The sequence below is a fragment of the Arachis ipaensis genome, chromosome B1 (assembly GCF_059453495.1).
Source record: "Arachis ipaensis isolate K30076 ecotype BB chromosome B1, ASM5945349v1, whole genome shotgun sequence".
Taxonomy (NCBI): Eukaryota; Viridiplantae; Streptophyta; class Magnoliopsida; order Fabales; family Fabaceae; genus Arachis; species Arachis ipaensis.
This window is the reverse complement of record NC_142436.1, coordinates 31579000-31603437: the sequence shown is the minus strand read 5'-3', so window position 1 is coordinate 31603437 and position 24438 is coordinate 31579000. Positions and strand designations below refer to the sequence as shown.

Below are 24438 nucleotides of genomic sequence, written 5' to 3'. Positions count from 1 at the left end.
TGCAAGAATTAAAGGAATCTACAACTACAAAAAAATAAGAGATCAACAATAGAAAAGCAAAGAAGACATATTTATTATGAATTACCTCTTATTGAATTGGAAGAATGTAGAAGGAACAATACTAGATCTACAACAAAATATAAGAACAACATAAAGAAAATTACAACAAAAGAATAGAAGAAGATTGAATGTAGAAACAAGGAATTGAGAGATAGAAGTGGAAGAAAGCAAATATTAAAACCTAGATCTAAGAACTAAACCTAATCCTAATCCTAATTCTAGAGAGAAGAGAGAGCTTCTCTCTCTAGAAACTAACTCTAAACTAATCCTAATGAGTGTGTATGATTGGCATCCCCTTTGCTCTTCAATCCTTGGCTTTAAATAGCATCTTTGGCGCCAAAGTTGGTTGGGATTGGGCCCCACAACCCTTGAGAATTCGTTGGTCACGTTTTCATTAAAAAATCATAAACCAGCACCGATGCGTATGCGCACAGCACGCGTACGCGTCCATGGGGTGATTCGCAGGTGCGCGCAAGCGCCAGGTGCGCGCGCGCGTCCATGGGCGAGTTCAACTTCTTTGACTTTTCATGATTTCTCCACTTTGCATGCTTTCCTCTTCACTCCTTTGATCCATTCCTAGCCTTTTCAATCTGAAATCACTAACAAACACATCAAGGCATCTAATGGAATCAAAGGAGATTAAAACCATCAAATTAAGGGTCTAAAAGCATGTTTTTCACATCTAAGCACAAATAAGGAGACAATCACAAAACCATGCTATTTCATTGAATAAATGTGGGTAAAAGGTGATAAAATCTCTTAAAATCAATACAGGATAAACCGTCAAAACGGGGTTTATCAATTAGATAGCGTCATCAGCATCTTCTTTTGGCAGCTCTCCAGTTTAATGTTTCTTTTGTCTTAGACTCTCACTTTTGTTTTTTGAGAGATCAAGTTGAAAGACTAGACTAGTCTGGGCGTCAAATTAAATTAGGAGCCTCCTATATGGACCAGACCCCGAAGATGTTTTGAGTTGTATATATGTACATAACTGTAAGGGAGTAACTAACTTTTCATCTTTTAGGTGCTATAGATATATTATAGTATATTATCCTGTTCGTGTATGTATCTGTTTATCTTTTTAATTTGTGTAATCTCGCGTTTCTTTTTATTTGTGAATTATCTTTAGGAAGTTTTTTTTTTTAATAAAAATCGAGTTCCGTTAACTCGTTTACAGACTTGATATTATTAATAACATTGTCAGTATAGTTTCAAGTTGGTAACATTTAATATTTTAGTATGAGCATGCCATACTAAAATTTGGATCATTACAATATTCGTAGCATTTTAAAATTTTGAATAGTGTTCTTCATATTAATTTTTTCAAGTAAAATTTTATTTTATTAGTTAACTCTAGGAAATTCTTTCTTCTTTATCATTGACAAAATAAAGATTTTTTATGCACATAAAACTAAGTAGATTTCACTTCAAAATATTAGATTTCGAACTACTTTAATTATTTGCAACCGTCAAGAACATTATTTGCATTTGATTGGTTAATAGTTCGCATAACAATTATATTTAATAGAGAAATATTAAAAATTAATATTTTTTTATCAATAGTAGTCAATACCTTAGATAAATATTAATAAGTTCTAAAAAAAATAAATATTGCAATCTTTTTTAAATTCTAAAGTCTAGTTCTTAAATCTTAAAATTTGTTAAAATTTAAATTTTTCGGTTAAAAGTTTTATCAGGTTGATTTCGGGCATTACTCGATATATTCTATTATTGTCCTTATTAGTTGGAATTGGAAGTTAATGATGATGTAAATAACAGGTCACAGTTTCGTCATTCTAGTATTCCATTATTCCACTCAACAACCGAGCTGGATTTACTGTTTTAGCTTGCTTATGGTCAAAACTTTAAAGGACAGCGATTAAAAATATTTGCTATTCATCACGATGAACAACGAGCAAGGATAGTGATTTTCAAATGATAATCTCAATAGATGCACGCCAATTATATCTCAAGTGGTAATTAGTCCACCAAATAATGTTGCTTCTAAGTTTTTCCCCTATAAATTGAATAAATAAAAAATGAATGTTTCGTCCTCAAACGAAACCAAGGGTTGTGGTACATTGGATAATATTTTCTTTTAATCAATACTTTACTATATATTGTTCATCGTCCATTTTGAATTTTTGATGAATTTGTTTCTACCTAGAGAAATTAATGTGCATGTTAATTTATTTATTTTTTATTTAATGAGTTGTCGGAAAGGTGGTGGAAGGAATTAATGGAACAAAGTTTAGTTAATGTTTTGAGAAAATATTTTGTTTGTTCCTAAAATTATATTCGACTCTCAATTTAGTGTTTGAAGTTTCAATTGTTTTAATTTAGTCCTTAAAATTTTTAAATTTTAATCACGTTAGTTTCTGTGTTAGTTTCTGTCATAGAGTCAATTAAAAAGTTTAGGGACTAAATTGAGACAATTAAAACTTCAAAAATTAAATTTAAATTCGAGTGTAACTTTAGAGATCAAAATAAGTATTTTCTCTTCTGATTTTCATACTTGAGGTATCAACAAGAGAAGATAATAGACGAGATATATTTGTTGTAGATATTTGTCCAATTATATAGGTAAAACTTTTCTTAAAAAAATTATTAGATACAAATATATATTTTTTTTGTTTTCAGTTGGTCAATAAATTATTATATACACAAAATAAAATTTAAATTTATAATATTTAATTAAATAATGGACGAATGAGCTGATTATTCGAACAACCAAGTTGATTTCAAAGCTTCTTTGATAGGGTTATTGCAACGAGAAGAACGGTGTTGGTGTTAGGTCATTATTGCAACCAGGGACGGACTTAAAGGGGGGCGAGTAGTGGCCTCGGCCCCCCAAAATTTTTAGAAACTATATTTATACATGAGATATGTATTTAAAAATATAAAAAAATATTATATAATTTAGTATTTTTATATGTATTATTTTTTATTATGTGATAGATTTATGTCTTAATTATTTAATTTACTAATATTTTTCACTTAACTAATTTAATATCATATCCTCAAGTTTTTGTAACTTTCAAATTAGTTTTTATATAATAATTTCTATATTTATTTAAAAAAATTCATTTATTTATTTTATATTAACATATTTAAAATTTATATTATTATATTAATAATAACTTACGTAGTTATATTTTGGTAATCACATTATGTACTTTAGATATTCTTTTCTTATAAAAAATACTTATTTTTTTTCTAAATTTACGTTGTTGAAAGAAAAAATTTTATAAAAATATCTTATATCTTATATTCTATAAAGGTATTGTATCTTTCAAATAATTAATAATTTATCATTTATTTTCAAATTTTTAAAAATTTTTGAAAGAATTAATTTTAATTAATAAGATATGTAATCATTTTTAACTAAACACGCTATAAATTATTGGTACTTTATAATTTTATAATATACTATTGATATTGTTATATTTTTTTTATGTAACTATCGTATTAAAAATAAAATTGTAAAAAAAATTTATAATTATATATATATTTTTGATAAATTTTTTAAAAAATTAACTCTAATAACTATATGTTAATTATTTTTATGAAATGAAAAAAATTTATCTAAAATTCGGCCCCTCCATACTAAATTTTCTGGATCCGTCCCTGATTGCAACCGAATGGGGTATATAAATATTAGTATTATTGTTATTATTTATATATAATAAATAATATCAAAATCATTATTGGAAACTCTATGAAGTCAAACGAGGAATAATACAAGAGACTGTAGAAATTGGACTGGAGCTAGTACGCGTTAAGAAAGGCTATTATATAACCTACGACAGTTGAATGACGAGGTAACTTATTAACATTATTATTAAAGATGAAAGAAATAATCGTGTGATTCAATCTAGCAACTTTACAATGAGCATAAGTTACAAATGGAGATTAAAGATGTGACAATTATATATAATTCATAAAACCAAACTTGGTTTGATAGGCAACTTAACAGACTAGCTATTGTGCTTCCTAACAGTTGTAACTTTGGTTTCGGAGTCAGGTTGATAAATCTTTTTATTTTTTAAAAATAATTTATTAAAATTAGATTTTTAAAAAATAGTTTTCTAAAAATTATAATGTCTATATTTAATAAATTAGATTAAAAATAATTTTTAGTAAGTATAAACAACAACGATTATATTTAATAAAATAATTTTAAAAATTTAAAAAGACAATAATAAATAAAAATATAAAAATAAATTTGAAGACATATTAATATATGACATTGGATTAAATTTTTTAATTTTAATAAATACAAGCTAACTTAAAAAAAAATATATAAGTATAAGTAGATGATATTTTTTATTCACCAAATATAAAACAAAGAACTTGTACTTTTAAGAGATTTTATGATGACCAAAAGATTAAGATTTAGAATCCAGTGTGATAACTTTTATAATGGAAAAAAAAAATTAGAATTCGATTTTCGTTACAAAACATATATATAAGCATAAGCCAAACTAAAAATGAAAGAAAAATATCTATGCACAATTCACGTTTTTAAGTCCAAAAGAAATTTTGACGTGAAATAACATATTAGAGACATATATTTATAATAGTTTTTCTTAACAACTTAAATTTTTTTTGTGAGTAATTTTGGAGAGATCAGCAGAGAGCAAAAGGGATGAAATTAAATTATTTGAAGTATAAAAGTTTAAATTTTAATATTACAAGTATTTTCTTTCCTTTCAAATTTCTAATTCACAGAATAAATCTGAAGGAAAATTGATTTCTTATACGGAATTGATATCTAAAGCAACCTAATTGATTGACTCGCTTTTAATTAAAGTGATTTTGTAACAATTTTAAACTAAAATGACACATAAAATTTTTTTTATATCAACCACTCCATGCTTGACCTAGCCACCACGCTTCTTTCCAATTTTCATGCATTCCATTCCTATTCCTCGCTGTCGTACAATAACGCCGTACTTTTGGACCAGGAAAAAAGCCACACAAAAAACAATAGGAATAATAATAAATTTTAAAAAAAATTAACAATCATTAATTTTAATTTATATTGGTACGTATTTTTAGTCAATTATTTAACTCTTTAGTTCAATAATTTAATAGTATAATTTTAATAAATACTTTTAAATATTATTAACTAACTGCTATCAAAAAATAATAAATTTTGTTAATAATATTTAGTATTATTGTTTAAAAAAATAAAAAAAATTACGAAAACAGTTTTGTTAGGTAGACAGTAATTTTTGTTAATAGTATGAACAATGAATTTTAGAACTGACCCAGTAAAATAAAAAAACATTTAATTTTTAAATTACTTCCTAAACTTTAACATTAGAATAACTATACACACTTAGTGAATTTGAATATCCAATCATTATTAATTGTGCATGAGTAAATCAAATAAAAAAAATAACCATTCAATTAAAAATAATAAACATAATCATCTACATATCTATTGAATTGAACATTCAACATATCCACACCTATACTTTTGCATACGAAAATAAAAAGTTATTTGAGATTCCTATTGTCTTGCGGTCGCATACCTTTCCTTCCGTACACACATAGGTAAAGTAATCGTGATATATCTTCATGAAGATGACAAAGTCAACCCTTCCCTAATCTTCGTTCTATTCTACCTGCTTTATATATGAAATTTCTTCGTTCCTCTAATGTATCTTTTTCACTCCTATCTTTTTAATCATTAATTATATGATCAACAATAATAATGCTCCATGCATGCCTTTAATAATATGTTATTATAATTTTTTTCTTATTTTTTTCTCGGTGCCAAACGACGAAAATTTTTAACCTGTAAACTTCAAATAAAAGCTTATATTGTTAAAAATATGTATAATTATTCGTGTATTTTTTTTTATGTATTATTTTAAGTTGTTGAGATAAATAATTTTATAATATAATAAGAGTTTTATTACTATAAACATATAGAATTTAATTTTTATTAATTTGTCAAAAATATAATTTTAAAATAAAAAATCTATACAGATTTAGAGAAAGCCAAAAAAAATTCATATAACAAGACAAATGAAAAATATAATTATTAATGTATCGTTATTATTAGTTTAAATTTTTAGAATAAACAGTATTATAACCGATACATTTAAGCTTTGCATGGCAACATTATAAAGAAATTAAATTAAAAAGGTCAGAAAGAGATCGAGAAAAAGAAAAGGTGCAAAGGTTGAGGGAGAAAAGAAAGTCAAATTTGTTCGTAAACAACAGATAAAAATCAGATAAAGATGGAAAAGAAGGAGTAATTTATTCTTAAAATCCGAAGTGAAACATCATATGGGATTTTCAGGTTACATAAAATTATAATTGCTGATTAGATAGATAGGAGAGGAAGAACCAAGTATTTGTTGAGAAAATTCAACAAAAGTTTAAACAAAAACTTGTTTAACAGTGAAAGCATCAAAAATAATTTTTTTTTACAATTTATGCGATTAAATAGGCAATACCAAAGATACTCCAAACAGTAAATATAGAGGAGTGTTAGGGGGCCAGCAATTTTTGGTATTTGTAGCCATCAAATAGCTATCAATGATGATTTTAATTGTGTGAGATTGGTGTGAGATTTCATCCAATGGCTCACTTTTCCTTGCTGGTTACATGCTGGCTTTGGAAAAGTTGTTGGCCCTTAGATTTTTCTAGCAAATATAATGACAAAAATTAAATAATCAGACACCAGAATTTTAACATGGAAAAACTCCCAAAAGAGAGACAAAAAATCCACGGGACCTAGTCCAATAAAATCTTCCACTATCAGAATAACGAGTATACAAACAGTATTTCTAGTGACACTAGGGCATATCAACAATCAACAAAATACATCATCAAAACTGATGGAATCAACATAAACCCTCCACAAAAGTGGGTATCTCAAATCAGGCAAAAGAGAAGGCAATACAACTAGCAAGTTATATCCTAATGTTCATCTCTACACCAGGAATAACAGAGTAAAATTTCATAAGAAATAGAGCAAATTTACCAGTTCAATCGGATCAAAATGGCATTGTTCCTCCCCCTCCAAATTCTTCTTCTCTTCGGCGCAGTAACTCTCCTCACTCTCTCTGTATCTTTTGTTACAAAAGGTGAGGGTTTCAACATCTCTCTCCCTCTCACCGTGGCTTTTGCCACTTTTTTTATTTATTTATTTTTATTTTTATTTTAAAGGTTGTGTGGGCCCCACTTGAGATTGGGGACCCACCAACAAATCTTTCTTTCACTAACTTAAGTGGGGATGGGCTACTCCATCAAGCCCACCTTCTCTTTGCAGGAATCAAACTTCACTGCAGGTAAACTCTTAGTCATCATACACTACAAGAAAACAAGCTTTTTGCTACGCTTTTAAAGCGTGGCGAAAAGTCAAAAAAAGCATAGCGATAGCTTTTCGCCACGCCTTTTGAGCTACCGGTACGCTTTTAAAAGGATCACAACTGCAAGGTGCCGGTTCCTCTATCGCCATGCTTTTGGTGACCTATCGCCACGCTTTATTTTTTACCACGCTTTTAAAGATCGCCACGCTTTAAAAGCATGGCCATATGTGCCAAATATGGCTACGCTTTTAAAGTGTGCCAGCAGCAAGATATGGCTACGCTTTAAAAGCGTGCCAATAGAGACATATGACTATGCTTTAAAAGCGTGCCAATAACGAGATATAGCCATGTTTTTTAAGTTGTGTGCCTAGATACAAACCTATTGCCACGCTTTTAAAGCGTGGCTATAGCTAAATTAAATTTAAAAAAAAATCTGCTAAAAGCCTATATGGGAGCACTCAAATTTATGTTCCTTCATTCAATACTTGGCAAAAGCCTGCAACAATGTCATCTGTATACATGCAACAGCCGCGTACATAAAATTTACAAGCATTAACAAAAATGAATTTCTAAGAGAATTAAGAATTATACAAGACAGATTTTACAAACTCTGACTCTAATGGCTTTACTTTCTTTAGATATTTCCTTCACTCCTCGGTTCTATCACCTAGTTGACCAAAGTCATTAGCCTCTGAAAAATATCATAAGAGTGTTAAACTCTTATCACTTCTATATTTTTTGAACATTTAAAGTAGTGACCAGACATTGCAAATAGCAAACCAACATTGTGATAGTGTGAACCAAACAATGTAATGACCAGAATTTGTTCTCCAAAATAATGCCCTGACACTTCTACATGAGTTCTTTTGGCAAAGTTCCTATAAACTTTGCTTCCAAAGTAGTCCCACTTTTTTTGTATGCATGAGCACATACATAGCAACATTATACTTGCCACAAGTATCTCATCAAAATCCAGAGGAAAGACAAACAACTATTTCATAATCATGATCCATATTTTTAATTTCACAAAGTTAACAAGAGACACGGGTAATGCACTAGATCAGAGACACAGGTAATGCACTAGATTTGCATGAAGTGATGAAAATATACTAAGATATCCTATAAAGATGGATATCTCAAATAAGTAATCAACAGAACTGAAGTAGTTTAATAGCAATCATTATTCAACTATTCATAAGTATTTGTGCTGTTTGTATATACAAGAACTTATCAGAAATGGCAGATCGAGTTACATTTGAAGTTAAAGTTATCTCTAAACGAATAATGAAAATCCTTATACAGAGCAAACTGATCTCAATAATAAAAGGAAAAGAAATGTGGTTAGCTATGTCCATATATTTCATCTATTGTTGTTTTCAATTTTCAAATAAAAAATGTTGGTAGATCTAAAAACATAAAGATGTTTAAGAAATTGCAAACCTCTCTTAGCCTGAAGAAGATGGCGAACTGTATGTGCCTGAGAATAAAAAATTGTGTCTGTAATTAGAAAACCCAAACGTTAGAAGAAGAAAAAAAAAGGAGTCAGCAGGAGCTTGAAAAAGAGAAGGAAAATGCAGGATCTAATAAAATGCAGCTAAAGAACATCATCCCTAAACTAGAAAATGCAGGATCATAAAATTTGAGTTAAGGAAGAACAAAAAGACAAAGTTGACATGAATTACTTGTACATTTGCAGCTAGTGGCTAGCAATATCTAATGCTAGTAAGGGACAAAAAGATGAAGCCAGGCCTTTTCACAAATTCAGCACAAAAGCCAGGTTTACATGCCCATGCTTAAATGACAGCAAATTATGAACAATTAAAAAGGAGAAAAATGTTACTTTTAAACTTGGGAAACAACAACAAGTAGATAAGCAGTGTTAATTCTGATATTAAGAAAGCCACATTAATTCAAAGAACACAAAAATGAAACAATGTAAAGAACTATAAGTTTAACAATGCATTCTTTGGCTTGCAGAAACAGAAAGAGATAGGGATAACTTGTTTGTAACCATGTCCAGAACAGCTCTGAAGGTCGACACTGAATCAAGAAAATTAGGTTGATATTTATTTATCAAATAGACTAATTACCTTTTTAAACTAAACAAGTTAGTATAGAGGAAATGTTATCCCATTCTGTGGTCAAGACATGCCACAAAGCCCCTAAGTCTGAACCCAATATATTTTTAAAACAATGTCTAATCATACCAGTTCAGCAAAACTTTACTAGAAAGAGATAATGTGTACCTAACACTCGTCAAAGAATTATATAAACAGATAGAATAAAATTGGTATGACTTCTACAAGAAAGCTTATACCTTGATTGAATTTACGAGTGGCCCAACCATCCACAGCATCACATACGAAGCTGGTAACAGAAAATAGCTATATTATGCTCCAGATCCCATATCATTAAAGAAGAGAAAGTTCAAAAATAGAAAAAAAGTGCATAAAAATTGTATCCCACCTGAAAAATTAGAGAATAAAGAACAATATTTTGTTTGTAAAACATACATGGAAAGTTTGTGAGGCTTCAAAAAAGACATACATTAAAGAAAAAGAAAGCAAAAGGAGAGGTTTTAAAAAATCAAAAATAAAAAAAGCAGAGGCAGTAGCTGAAAAACTAAGGATTTTCCTGTTTCAGACACAGAAACATGATCCCAAAACCTGTTATATTTGTGAACTTATGTAACAAAACAAAACATATTTTAGGCTAGATAAGTAACAAGGATCAAATTCTTTGTAACAACATTACATGCATATTTAAACCAAATGCCTATTGACTGCTAGGAAAGAGTTAAAACAGTAGTATTAACTTGGATCATAGCTGTAACTTCAATTTTACGTGATAAAAAACTGCATACCTCACAGTCTCGTCTGAGTGGATACCAACAAGAAGAAAATCTCTGAGCTGCCTAGCCTTCTTAAGTATCTGAGAGAACAGGAAATACTGAATTAAGACAGCCATATCAAATAATGCTATTTGACTGTTGCACCTATAGAAAACTCATGTATACCCCAATGTGCCCATCATGGAAGAGATCAAATGCCCCATCAATGTATATAATACGAGCATCAGGTCCAGGCCCCTAAAAGAGGATGAAGCCACAATGAATTATCATGCAAAATATTTCCAAAAACTAATGAGCGAATTTGCTCAAAATATTTTCAACTTGAAACCAATGATTGTGGCATAAATTTCAAATCAGTGTCTATTGCAGCAAGTCAAGATATACAAGCATTGATCATCAAAATACCCTGCCATTTGAAAACTGTACAATACGTCGGGAAGTTGGTAGGAATTGGGACAAGTGGGAAACCTTTGGCTTGCTTTCTTCTTGAGGTTTTGCATCAGTACCATTAAGATCTTCGTGAGTGGTACACGAAATTGTGATTCACACTTTTCACAACTCCGCACAACTAATCAGCAAGTGCACTAGGTCGTCCAAGTAATACCTTACATGAGTAAGGGTCGATCCCACGGAGATTGTCAGCTTGAAGCAAGCTATGGTTACCTTGTAAATCTCAGTTAGACGGATTCAAATGGTTATGAGATTTTGATAATTAAAAGATAAATAAAACATAAAATAAAATAAATATACTTATGAAATTTATTAGTGGGAATTTCAGATAAGTGTTTGGAGATGCTTTATTGCTTCTGAACCTCTGCTTTCCTATTGTCTTCTTCCAATCATGCGTGCTCCATTCCATGGCAAGCTGTATGATCCTCTCGGATGAAAAATACCAGGTACGATCTCTGCACGGCTAATTAACTGTCGGATTTCTCATTTCGGATGAAAAATACCAGGTACAGCTACCGAACGGCTAATCATTTGTCGGTTCCCGCTAGCGTCGGAATAGGACCCTTATCCTTTTGCACACTGTCATTGCACCCAACATTCGCAAGTTTGAAGCTCGTCACAGTCATTCCTTCCCAGATCCTACTCGGAATACCACAGACAAGGTTTAGACTTTTCGGATCTCAGGAATACTGCCAATGGTTCTAGCCTATACCACGAAGATTCTAATCTCATGGAATCGGTCCGTGTATTAGAGACCCAAGAGAATATACTCCGACTGTCATCCAATGACTACGTTGAACATCATGTAGACCGCTTTGTGGTTGTCAGGCACGCGGATCTTGGCTAAGCGAGTAACGAAGATAGTGGGTGATTGTCACGGGTTACCCCTTCATTCTGACTTAACTGAATTAAGTACGAGAGTATATCTTGGAGAAGAAGTAAGCGTGAATTGAAAGAAAAACAATAGTACTTGCATTAATTCATGAAGAACAGCAGAGCTCCACACCTTAATCTATGGGGTGTAGAAACTCCACCGTAGAAAATACATAAGAGAAAATAGTCTAGGCATGGGCGTGTGGCCAGACTCCAATTCCAAGGATGATAATCTCATAATCCCCTAATACAATAGTAAAAAGTGCTATTTATACTAAACTAATTACTAGGGATTACAGAAAATGAATAACTAAGTGCAGATAGTGTAGAAATCCACTTCCGGGGCCTACTTGGTGTGTGCTTGGGCTGAGCATTAAAGCTTTCACGTGCATAAGCCATTCTTGGAGTTAAACGCCAGCTTGGGAGCCAGTTTAGGCGTTTAACTCCAGTTCTGGTGCTAGTTTTGGCGTTTTACTCAAGAAAAGGGTCTTTGGTGGGCGTTTGAACGCCAGTTTGGGCCATCAAATCTCGGACAAAGTATAGACTATTATATATTGCTGGAAAGCCCAAGATGTCTACCTTCCAAAGCAATTAAGAGCGCGCCAATTGGGCTTCTGTAGCTCCAGAAAATCCATTTCAAGTGCAGGAGGGTCAGAATCCAACAGCATCCGCAGTCCTTTTTCAGCCTCTGAATCAGATTTTTGCTCAGGTCCTTCAATTTCAGCCAGAAAATACCTGAAATTACAGAAAAACACATAAACTCATAGTAAAGTCTAGAAATGTGATTTTTTCATAAAAACTAATAAAAATATAATAAAAAGTAACTAAAACATACTAAAAACTATGTAAAAACAATGCCAAAAAAGGTATAAATTATCCGCTCATCACAACACCAAACTTAAATTATTACTTGTCCCCAAGCAACTAAAAACAAAATAGGATAAAAAGAAGAGAAAATACAATAAATCTCAAAAATATCAATGAAGATTAGTTTTAATTAGATGAGCGGGACTAGTAGCTTTTTGCTTCTGAACAGTTTTGGCATCTCACTTTATCCTTTGAAGTTCAGAATGATTGGCATCCATAGGAACTCAGAATTCAGATAGTGTTATTGATTCTCCTAGTTCAGTATGTTGATTCTTGAACACAGCTACTTTATGAGTCTTGGCCGTGACCCTAAGCACTTTATTTTCCAGTATTACCACCGGATACATAAATGCCACAGACACATAGCTGGGTGAACCTTTTCAAATTGTGACTCAGTTTTGCTAGAGTCCCCAGTTAGAGGTGCCCAGAGCTCTTAAGCACACTCTATTTGCTTTGGACCACGACTTTAACCGCTCAGTCTCAAACTTTTCACTTGACACCTTCACACCACAAGCACATGGTTAGGGACAGCTTGGTTTAGCCGCTTAGGCCAGGATTTTATTCCTTTGGGCCCTCCTATCCATTAATGCTCAAAGCCTTGGATCCCTTTTTTTTTACCCTTGCCTTTTGGTTTAAAGGTCTACTGCCTTTTTTTGCTTGCTTTTTCTTTTTCTTTCTTTTTTTATTATTTTTTTCGCAAGCTTTTGCTTTTCACTGCTTTTTTTTTTTTGCTTCAAGAATCAATTTTATGATTTTTCAAATTATCAATAACATTTCTCCTTTTTCATTATTCTTTCAAGAGCCAACAATTTTAACATTCATAAACTTCACTATAAAAAATATGCACTGTTCAAGCATTCATTCAAAAAACAAAAAGTATTGCCACCACATCAAAATAATTAAGCTAATTTCAAGATAAATTTCGAAACTCATGTACTTCTTTTTCTTTTTCAGAAAATATTTTTCATTTAAGAAAGGTGAATAATTCATAGGACATTCATAACTTTAAGACATAGACACTAGACACTAATGATCATGTAATAAAGACAAACATAGACAAAACATAAAGCATAGAAACCGAAAAACAGAAAAATAAGAACAAGGAAATTTAAGAACGGGTCCACCTTAGTGACGGCGGCTAGTTCTTCCTCTTGAAGATCCTATGGAGTGCTTAAGCTCCTCAATATCTCTTCCTTGCCTTTGTTGATCCTCTCTCATGGCTCTTTGGTCCTCTTTGATTTCATGGAGGATAATGGAGTGCTCTTGTTGAGGTCCATGAGTGGGCTCTCTTGTTTGCTCCATCCTCTTTCTAGTGATGGGCTTTTGAGATGACTTTATCCATCTCCCATGACTCGGAGTTGGAAGCAACTGCCTTCTCTTTCCTCTTCCTAGAGGTTTCTCCGGCCTTAGGTGCCATTAATGGTTTTGGAAAAAAAAGGAGAGCTTTTTCCACACCAAACTTAAAAGGTTTGCTCGTCCTCGAGAAAAATAAGACAGAAGGGAGTAGAAGAAGAATGATGCAATTAATTTTGAAAACTTATTACTGTATACAAGAGAAATTAAAAAGAGTTGAAGAGAATTTGAAAAGATATGTAAGTTTTGAAAACGTTTTGGAAGGAATTGAAAAGAATTAAAAAGAGAATTAAAAAGAATTGGAAAGATTAATAATATTTGAAAATAGAAATTGAAAGATGAACGTTTAAAATATGTTTGATGCAAAAAACTATGAATTAAAACATGAAAAATTGAAAAAAAAAATCGAATTGGAAACAAAATTACCTCCCTTGTGTCATCCTAGCGTTTAACGCCCACTTGACTGCCTATTTGGGCGTTTAACGCCCAGCCAGATACCCTGGCTGGTGTTAAACGCCAGGATTCCTTCTTTACTGGGCATTTTTGTGAACGCCCAGAATGCTGCCTGCATGGGCGTTAAACGCCCATTCTGCTATCCTTACTGGCGTTTAAACGCTAGTAAGCCTGTCCTCTAGGGTGTGCTATTTTTTATTTTGCTTTAATTCTGCAGCTATTTTTATGATTCCCCATTATCATCAACCTAAAGAAAATATAACATGGCAATGGAAAACAAATGTCTATAATAAATATATTTAAATAACATTGGGTTGCCTCCCAATAAGCGCTTCTTTAATGTCAATAGCTTGACAGTGAGCTCTTAGAGAGCTTCACAGAGACTCAGAGCTTAATGGTGGCCTCCCAACACCAAACTTAGAAGTTAAGTGTGGGAGCTCTGTTTGACTCTGTATTGAGAGAAGCTTTTCCTGCTTTCTCTCCATGGTTACAGAAGAAGATCCTTGAGCCTTAAACACAAGGTAGTCCTTATTCAATTGAAGGACTAACTCTCCTCTGTCCACATTAATTACAGATCTTGCTGTGGCTAGGAAGGGTCTTCCAAGGATGATGGATTCATCCTCATCCTTCCCAGTGTCTAGGATTATGAAATCAGCAGGGATATACAGGCCTTCAACCTTCACTAAGACATCCTCTATAATTCCATAAGCCTGTTTTCTTGATTTATCTGCCATCTCTAGTGAGATTCTTGCAGCTTGTACCTCAAAGATCCCTAGTTTCTCCATTACAGAGAGTGGCATGAGGTTTATTCCTGACCCCAGGTCACACAAAGCCTTCTCAAATGTCATGGTGCCTATGGTACAGGGTATTAAGAACTTTCCGGGATCCGGTTTCTTCTGAGGTAATTTCAGTTGAACCAAAGCATTCAGTTCAGTGATGAGCAATGGAGGTTTATCCTCCCAAGTCTCATTACCAAATAACTTGGCTTTCAGCTTCATGATTGCTCCTAAATACTGAGCAACTTGATCTTCAATAATATCTTCATCCTCTTCAGAGGAAGAAATACTTATCAGAGCTCATGAATGGCAACAGTAAGTTCAGTGGAATCTCTATGGTCTCTATATGAGCCTCAGATTCTTTTAGTTCCTCAATAGGGAATTTCTTAGTGGTCAGTGGACGTCCATTGAGGTCTTCTTCACTGGAAATCACTGCCTCTTCCTCCTCTATAGTTTCGGCCATGTTGGGTATATTTATGGCCTTGCACTCTCTTTTTGGATTCTCTTCTGTATTGCTTGGGAGAGTACTAGGAGGGATTTCAGTAACTCTTTTACTCAGCTGACCCACTTGTGCCTCTAAATTTCTGATAGAGGACCTTGTTTCAGTCATGAAACTGAGAGTGGTCTTAGATAGATCAGAGACTATGGTTGCTAAGTCAGAGAGGCTCTGCTTAGAATTCTCTGTCTGTTGCTTAGAAGATGATGGAAAAGGCTTGCTATTGCCAAACCTATTTCTCCCACCATTATTACTATTGAAGCCTTGTTGAGGCTTCTGTTGATCCTTCCATGAAAAATTTGGATGATTTCTCCTTGAAGGATTATAGGTGTTTCCATAGGATTCTCCCATGTAATTCACCTCTTCCATTGCAGGATTCTCAGGGTCATAAGCTTCTTCTTCAGAGGAAGCTTCTTTAGCACTGCCGGATGCAGCTTGCAAACCAGTCAGATTCTGAGAAATCATATTGACTTACTGAGTCAATATTTTATTCTGAGCCAATATTGCATTCAGAGTATCAATCTCAAGTACTCCTTTCTTCTGAGTTACCCCATTATTCACAGGATTTATTTCAGAAGTATACATGAACTGGTTATTTGCAACCATCTCAATGAGTTCTTGGGCTTCTGCAGGCATTTTCTTCAGATGAAAAGATCCACCAACAGAGTGGTCCAATGACATCTTGGACAATTCAGACAGACCATCATAGAATATACATAAGATGCTCTATTCTGAAAGCATGTCAGAAGGACACCTTCTGATCAATTGCTTGTATCTTTTCCAAGCTTCATAGAGGGATTTACCTTCCTTCTGTCTGAAGGTTTGGACTTTCACTCTAAGCTTGCTCAAATTTTGAGGTGGAAAAAATTTGGCCAAGAAAGCATTGACTAACTTTTTCCAAGAGTTCAGGCTTTCTTTAGGTTGTGAGTCTAACCATATCCTAGCTCTGTCTCTTACAGCAAAGGGGAAAAGCATAAGTCTGTAGACCTCAGGATTAACCCCATTGGTCTTAACAGTGTCACAGATTTGCAAGAATTCAGCTAAGAATTGATGAGGATCTTCCAATGAAAGTCCATAAAACTTGCAATTCTGCTGCATTAGAGAAACTAATTGAGGCTTAAGCTCAAAGTTGTTTGCTCCAATTACAGGAATTGAGATGCTTCTTCCATAGAAATCAGAAGTTGGTGCAATAAAGTCACCAAGCATCTTCCTTACATCTCCACCATTGTTATTATTTTTGGCTGCCATCTCTACTTCTTTTTCGAAAATTTCTGTAAGGTCCTCTCCAGAGTGTTGTGCTTTAGCTTCCTTTTCAGAGTCCTTTCAGGTTCAGGATCAGCTTCAACAAGAATGTCTTTATCCTTGTTCTTGCTCATATGAAAAAGAAGAGAACAGAAAAGAAGAGGAATCCTCTATGTCACAGTATAGAGATTCCTTTATGTGAGTATAAGAATAGAAGAATGAGGTAGAGAGAGAATAAGAAGAATTCGAACACAGAGAGAGGGAGAGGGTTCAAATTTTAAGAAGAGAAGTGTTAGAAAATAAATAAAATAAATAGAAAGAGATGAGAGGGAAAGAGTATTCGAATATTAACTAAAAGACAAGAAAAAATTTTTGTTTTTATTTTAATTATAAGTTAGAATTCGAAATTTAAGAAAAGAAATAAAACAAAATTAGAATTTAAAATAATTAGTTAATTAAAAAGAATTTTGAAAAAGTGGTTAGTGATTTTCAAAAATTAGAAGTGGAAAAGTAGTTAGGTGGTTTGAAAAAGATAAGAAATAGTAAACTTTTTAAAATTAAAACAAACAAGTCAAGTAATTAGTTGAAAAAGATTTGAAAATAAATTTTGAAAAGATAAGAAGTTAGAAAAAGATTTTGAAATTAAGTTTTGAAAAAGATATGATTGAAATTTATTTTGAAAAAGATTTGAAAAAGAAATTTAAAAATATTTGATTTTGAAAATTAAAATTAATAACTTGACTAACAAGAAACCAAAAGATATGATTTTAGAATTTAAAGATTGAACCTTTCTTAAAAGGAAAGTAACAAACTTGAAATTTTTGAATCAAATCATTAATTGTTAGTGAAGTTTTCGAAAATATGAAATAAAAATAAGAAAAAGATTTTGAAAATTTATAAAAAAAATTTTGAAAATATTGAGAAAAAAAATGAAAAAGATTTGATTTTTGAAAAAGATTTGAAAAGATAAAATTTTTAAATTGAAAATTTGACTTGACTAACAAGAAACAAGTAAATTTTAAAAATTTTTGACTAAGTCAACCCAAAATTTCAAAATTTATGAGTAAAATAAGGGAAAGATATTATTTTTTATTTTTTTGAATTAATAAAGAAAGAGAAAAACAACAAAATGACACAAGACATAAGAATTTAAGATTAAAACAAATAATGCATGCAAGAACACTTTGAATGTCAAGATGAATACCAAGAACACTTTGAAGATCATGATGAACATCAAGAACATATTTTTGAAAATTTTTAAGGAAAGAAAGACATGCAAGACACCAAACTTAGAAATTTTTAATATTTAGACATTATGAATTCGAAAATGCATATGAAAAACAACAAAAAACACAAAACAAGAAAAATTAAAGATCAAACAAGGAAAATCATCAAGAGCAACTTGAAGATCAAAGAAGAACACAATGCATGAATTTTCGAAAATTTTTAAGAAAAATAAAAAACATGCAATTGACACCAAACTTAAAATTTGACACAAGACTCAAACAAGAAACATAATTTTTTTTGGTTTTATGATTTTATTAAATTTTTTTGTATTTTTCGAAAATAAAAAAAATAAAAAGCTTAAACATAAAATAAAATTACCCAATCTAAGCAACAAGATGAACTGTCAGTTGTGCAAACTCGAACAATCTCCGGCAACGGCGCCAAAAACTTGGTGCACGAAATTGTGATTCACACTTTTCACAACTCCGCACAACTAACCAGCAAGTGCACTGGGTCGTCCAAGTAATACCTTACGTGAGTAAGGGTCGATCCCACGGAGATTGTCGGCTTGAAGCAAGCTATGGTTACTTTGTAAATCTCAGTCAGGCAGATTCAAATGGTTATGAGATTTTGATAATTAAAAGATAAATAAAACATAAAATAAAAGAAAGATACTTATGTAACTCATTGGTGGGAATTTCAGATAGGTATTTGGAGATGCTTTATTGCTTCTGAACCTCTGCTTTCCTATTGTCTTCTTCCAATCATGCGTGCTCCATTCCATGGCAAGCTGTATGATCCTCTCGGATGAAAAATACTAGGTACGATCTCTGCACAGCTAATCAACTGTCAGATTTCTCGTCTCGGATGAAAAATACCAAGTACAGCTACCACACGGCTAATCATCTATCGGTTCCCTCTAGCATCGGAATAGGATCCTTATCCTTTTGCACACTGTCACTGAGCCTAACATTCGCAAGTTTGAAGCTCGTAACAGTCATCCCTTCCCAGATCCTACTCGGAATACCACAGACAAGGTTTAGACTTTCTGGATCTCAGGAATGCTGCCAATGGTTCTAGCCTATACCACGAAGATCCTAATCTCACGGACTCGGTCCGTATATTAGAAACCCAAGAGAATATACTCTGGCTGTCGTCCAATGACTACGTTGAACATCATGTAGACTGCTTTGTGGTTGTCAGGCACGCGGATCTTGGCTAAGCGAGTAACGAAGATAGTGGGTGATTGTAACGGGTCACCCGTTCTTTCTGACTTAACTGAATTAAGTACGAGAGTATATCTTGGAGAATAATTAGGCATGAATTGAAAGAAAAACTGTAGTACTTGCATTAATTCATGAAGAACAACAGAGCTCCACACCTTAATCTATGGGCTGTAGAAACTCCACCGTAGAAAATACATAAGAGAAAATAGTCTAGGCATGGCCGTGTGGCCAGCCTCCAATTCCAAGGATGATAATCTTATAATCCCCTAATACAATAGTAAAAAGTGCTATTTATACTAAACTAATTACTAGGGATTACAGAAAATGAATAATTAAGTGCACAAAGTGCAGAAATCCACTTTCGGGGCCCACTTGGTGTGTGCTTGGGCTGAGCATTGAAGCTTTCACGTGCATAGGCTATTCTTGGAGTTAAACTCCAACTTGGGAGCCAGTTTGGCCGTTTAACTCCAGTTCTGGTGCCAGTTCTGGCGTTTTACTCCAAAAAAGGGTCTTTGGTGGGCGTTTGAATGCCAGTTTGGGCCATCAAATCTCGGGCAAAGTATGGGGTATTATACATTTTTGGAAAGCCCAAGATGTCTATCTTCCAACGCAATTGAGACCGAGCCAATTGGGCTTCTGTAGCTCCAAAAAATCCATTTCGAGTGCAGGAGGGTCAAAATGCAACAGCATCTGCAGTCCTTTTTCAGCCTCTGAATCAGATTTTTGCTCAGGTCCCTCAATTTCAGCCAGAAAATACCTGAAATTACAGAAAAACACACAAACTCATAGTAAAGTCCATAAATTTGATTTTTTCATAAAATCTAATAAAAATATAATAAAAAGTAACAAAAATATACTAAAAACTATGTAAAAATAATGCCAAAAAGGGTATAAATTATCCACTCATCAGTGAGCTTTTTGATCTTTTAACGAAGACATAATTCTTCTTGTATAGAAATAGAGAACATACACATAATTAGCTTTTACCTACCACCCAATTTTTATCAATATAACACTTGGAACAAGAAAATTAACTTTATCCATCAACAACACAAGATTTCTGCTATCTTCGAACATAAGAAGAGATAAATCTTACCAACAATATCTGTGCTGGAAACTCCTTCAATACATTTAATTTGCTTGTATCGGCCAGCTTTCTTTGCTGTAGCATAAGCATCTGTTCCATCTGGAAGTAGGCAACAGTCATCCCCATGTATGACATAGTCAATGTTGTATTCATAGAAAAGACGATTCAAGAATTCCTCAGTAATTGCATAAGGAGCATCAGTTATGACTTCGTCCACCTATTTCAATCCACTAACAAGGGTCATCCTGGAAGACAAAATACATTCTCAACATTAATTCTTTTACAATGTTGGCACACTTGAGTTATTCAAACAAACAAGTTTATTCCCTTGCTGCAAAGTCTCTAGTCTTATGTTTAAGCTGAATTAGATTATGTCTAAGAGAAAATCAATAGGAGCAAAATAGAAAAGGACCAACTATTAGTACCTCTCCTCCATGGACAAAACAGGCGGGCTTTTATTGGCGAGGATCTCCTCATCACTCACCAGACCCACAACCAATTCATCTCCTAGAACTTTTGCCTGTCTGAGTGCATTGGCATGGCCATAGTGCATCAGATCAAAACAACCATCCATGTAAACACGAACATGCCTCTTACCGGATCTCTTCTTAGGGAAAATCTCCAAATGAGACCAGGAGTTGGTCATCCCCCCAAAGTAGCTCGTCGACAGTCCCAGCAAGGCTGCTGTAACCATTAGACCACCCAACACGTGGGTGGTTGTATACTCTCCCCCCCCCCCCAAATCCAACTATTACTGTCATAATCCATATGGTCTTCTTTCTTTCTCTTTTGGTTTTGTTTTGTTTTATTTTGTTTTCTTATCAGAAACAAGATGTTTCTGTGATGTATGAAGAGGCACGGACCTGCAACAAGGCAACCATCACGGCAAAATGTGAAATCCCAAAAATAATATTAACAAAAAAAAATCAATTCAACTAGAACATTCAACACAAAACAACCATAACCAACTTATATGCACCAGTTTGATTAAGACGAGGAATAAGACAAGACTTACAAAAAAGCAAGAAGTTAAGATCGATGAATGCCTACAGAGTCTAGTTTCTTCCAAAGCTAAGCAGGAAGGGAGCGACGCCGAAGGGATTAGGGTTTGTAGAAACGGAAGGGAGCGGCGGCAAAGGGAGCATCGATGGCGGGTTTGCGACGGCAACTGAGCGGAGGGAGTCACCGTCAGAGAGAGTCACCGCAGAAGGAGGGTTAGGGGTTTCGGAAGAGGGATTGCCGGCAGAGGCATTACGAGCGTAGCTATGTTCTTCACAGAGTGTCATCGGAGTAGTTCTTCATCGGAGTGTCGTCATCGCAGGAGTGGTTCGTCGTCGCGGAGTGTCGTCGGAGTTAGGGCTTAATGTTTGAAGAAGGAAGAGTTAGGGCTTACGGCGCGGGTCTTTGAATGAAGAAGGATATACGAGCTTCTGAAGGGTATACGAGCTTCTGAATCTTTAATTTCAAAAGATTAAGTTATAAGACTCAAACATTTTAATTTGAAGGGTATACGAGCATTTTTAAAATTTTTTTTCTGGAGGAACCTTTTGGCCACGCTTTTGAAGCTTACCAAAAGGCTTTGTAGGAAACTGCTATGCTTTTCGAATGCCATAATAATAAAACCCTGTTGCCACGCTTTAAAAGTGTGTAGATATCTCTCTATGGCTATGCTTTATAATCGTGGCAAAAAAACCGTGGCTAAATCTCGCATCAACTGCCACCCTCATAAAAGCGTGGCCATTGACCTTTTTCGCCACGCTTTTGAAGCATAGCAAAAAAAATATGGCCAAATCTCTATTCAAGCGCCACCCTCACAAAAGCGTGGCCATAGACCACTTTTGGCCACGCTTTTAAAGCTTAGCAAAAAAAGCGTGGCCATATGCCTTTTTTCTTGTAGTGATATCTAAACCATTATCATCAGTATGGATCTTCTCAAGTGCATATGACTTCATCTCAAGCGCTTGACGTATCAAATGATACCTCACCTCTATGTGCTTCGATCTGAAATGAAACGTCGAATTCTTGCTAAGATCGATAGCACTCTGATTGTCACAAAATAACACAAACTTCTCTTGATTGATGCCTAACTCTTGTAGAAACTTCTTCATCCACAAGAGCTCCTTAGAAGCTTCAACAACAGTAATGTATTCTGCCTCTGTAGTAGACAAAGCAACACATTTCTGAAGTCAAGATTGTCACGACACAGCTCTCCCTGCAAAAGTCATCATATAACCAGAAGTAGACTTCCTTGAATCAAGATCCCCAGCTGTATCCATATCTGTGTAACCATCCAACACAGGTTGGCCACTCCCAAAGCATAAACAAACTCTGGAAGTACCATTAAGGTATCTGAGAATCCACTTCACTACTTGCCAGTGTTCTTAGCTAGGATTAGAGAGAAACCGACTAACAACTCTAACAGCATGAGAAATATCCGGCCTGGTGCAAACCATAGCATACATCAAACTGCCAACTGCAAATGCATATGGAATCTTCTTTATTTTTGCTTTCTCTTTCTCACTTGTAGGACATTGCTACGAACTCAGCTTGAAAGGACTAGCAAGTGGAGTACTAACAGGTTTGGAATTACTCATGTTAAACCTCTCTAAAACCTTCTCAATGTACTTCAGCTGTGACCACCACAGTTTTCCATTCTTCCTGTCACGAGTGATACTCATGCCAAGGATTTTCTTTGCAAGACCCAAATCCTTCATAGTAAAGGATCTGTTCAAGTCTTTCTTAAGATTTTCAATCTTCTTAGTGTCATGACCAACAATCAACATGTCATCAACATAAAGCAAGAGAATTATAAAATCACCATCAGAGAATTTCTTAACATACACACAATGATCAGAAGAAGTCTTACTATATCCATGACCTTCCATGAAGGAATCAAACTTTGTGTACCACTACCTTGGCGCTTGCTTCAGCCTATATAAGCTCTTCTTCAACTTGCATACAAGGTGCTCCTTTCCTTTAACCTCGAAACCCTCTGGTTGCTCCATATAAATTTATTTATCTATGTCACCGTGAAGGAAAGCATTCTTCACATCAAGCTGCTCAACCTCTAAATTCAAGCTAGCCGCCAATCCAAGCACAACTCAAATAGCGGACATCTTCACAACTAGAGAGAAAATCTCCTCAAAATCAATACCTTTCTTTTGCTCAAAGCCTTTCACAACCAATCGAGCTTTGTACCTTGGCCATGAGATATTTTCATCCGCTTTCAATTTGAACACCCATTTATTCTTGAATGCTCTCTTACCCTTCGGTAGCATCACCAATTCAAACGTATGATTCTTAAGCAAGGATTTCATTTATTTTTGCATTGCCTTCAACCAATATTCCTTATGCTCATCAGACATAGCTTCCTGGTAGCTCTCTAGCTCCGCAGTCTTAGTATTCATCACATACTCATGAGGAGAGTATTTATGATAAGGATGACGCTCTCTAGTAGATCTTCTCAATTCAGGCTCATCTGGTGATTCAGGTGGAACTTTAACATCTAGCACCTCAGGTTGAGGTGTAGGTTCATCATGCAAATTGTCACCATCATTATCAACTTGTACATCTCCCCCATCAATACTAGGTCTAGTGGAAGGACCAGGTTCATCATCAGCAGAACGTCTAGCAGTTATTGTAGGCTTATCTGTCTTCTCAAGGTCTTCAATAGTTTGGTCTTCAAGAAAAATCACATCTCGGCCTCTAATTATCTTCTTACTCACCGGCTCTCATAATTTGTAACTAAAGTCTTCGTGACCATAACCCATGAAGATACACTGCTTTGACTTTCCATCCAGTTTAGACCTTTCATCTCTTGGAATGTGAACAAAAGATCTGTAGCCAAACACTCGCAAGTGACCATAGGAGACATCTTTCCCTCTCCAAACTTTCTCTGGAACATCACCATTTAGTGGAACTAAAGGAGAAAGGTTGATCAGATCTACTGCAGTCCTAATCACCTTACCCCAAAAGGATTTAGGCAACTTTGTATGAGAGAGCATACATCTGAATCTATCATTGATAGTGCGATTCAGTCTCTCTGCAACTCTATTATGTTGAGGAGTCTTAGAAATCATCTTCTCAAGCTTGATCCCATGTCCTTTACAATACTCTTCAAACGGACCCCTGTATTCTCCACCATTA

The 24438-nt window shown here is 33.9% G+C and overlaps 1 protein-coding gene across 1 annotated transcript; it reads right to left on the bottom strand.

Annotated features, from left to right (window-relative positions):
- Positions 1 to 9588: 9588 nt before the first annotated feature.
- LOC148576119 (ethanolamine-phosphate cytidylyltransferase-like) lies at positions 9589 to 20986 on the bottom strand. Its single transcript, XM_088502678.1, has 5 exons — positions 20777 to 20986; positions 20306 to 20509; positions 10408 to 10479; positions 10255 to 10322; positions 9589 to 9637 (listed from the first exon to the last, which is right to left on the bottom strand). The coding sequence occupies exons 1-5, from the start codon at positions 20984 to 20986 to the stop codon at positions 9589 to 9591; spliced, it is 603 nt and encodes a 200-aa protein (XP_088358804.1).
- Between the last annotated feature and the right edge of the window lie 3452 nt (positions 20987 to 24438).

Bases quoted from the DNA above. Each gene is read 5' to 3' on its own strand.
- LOC148576119 (XM_088502678.1), bottom strand. From the start codon at position 20,986: ATGGTTACAGCAGCCTTGCTGGGACTGTCGACGAGCTACTTTGGGGGG. The intron at 20,510-20,776 runs GTGAGTGATGAG...GGATTGAAATAG, and splicing joins ATGAATTGGTTGTGGGTCTG to GTGGACGAAGTCATAACTGA. The intron at 9,638-10,254 runs GTATGCAGTTTT...GACGAGTGTTAG, and splicing joins CACTCAGACGAGACTGTGAG to GTACACATTATCTCTTTCTA.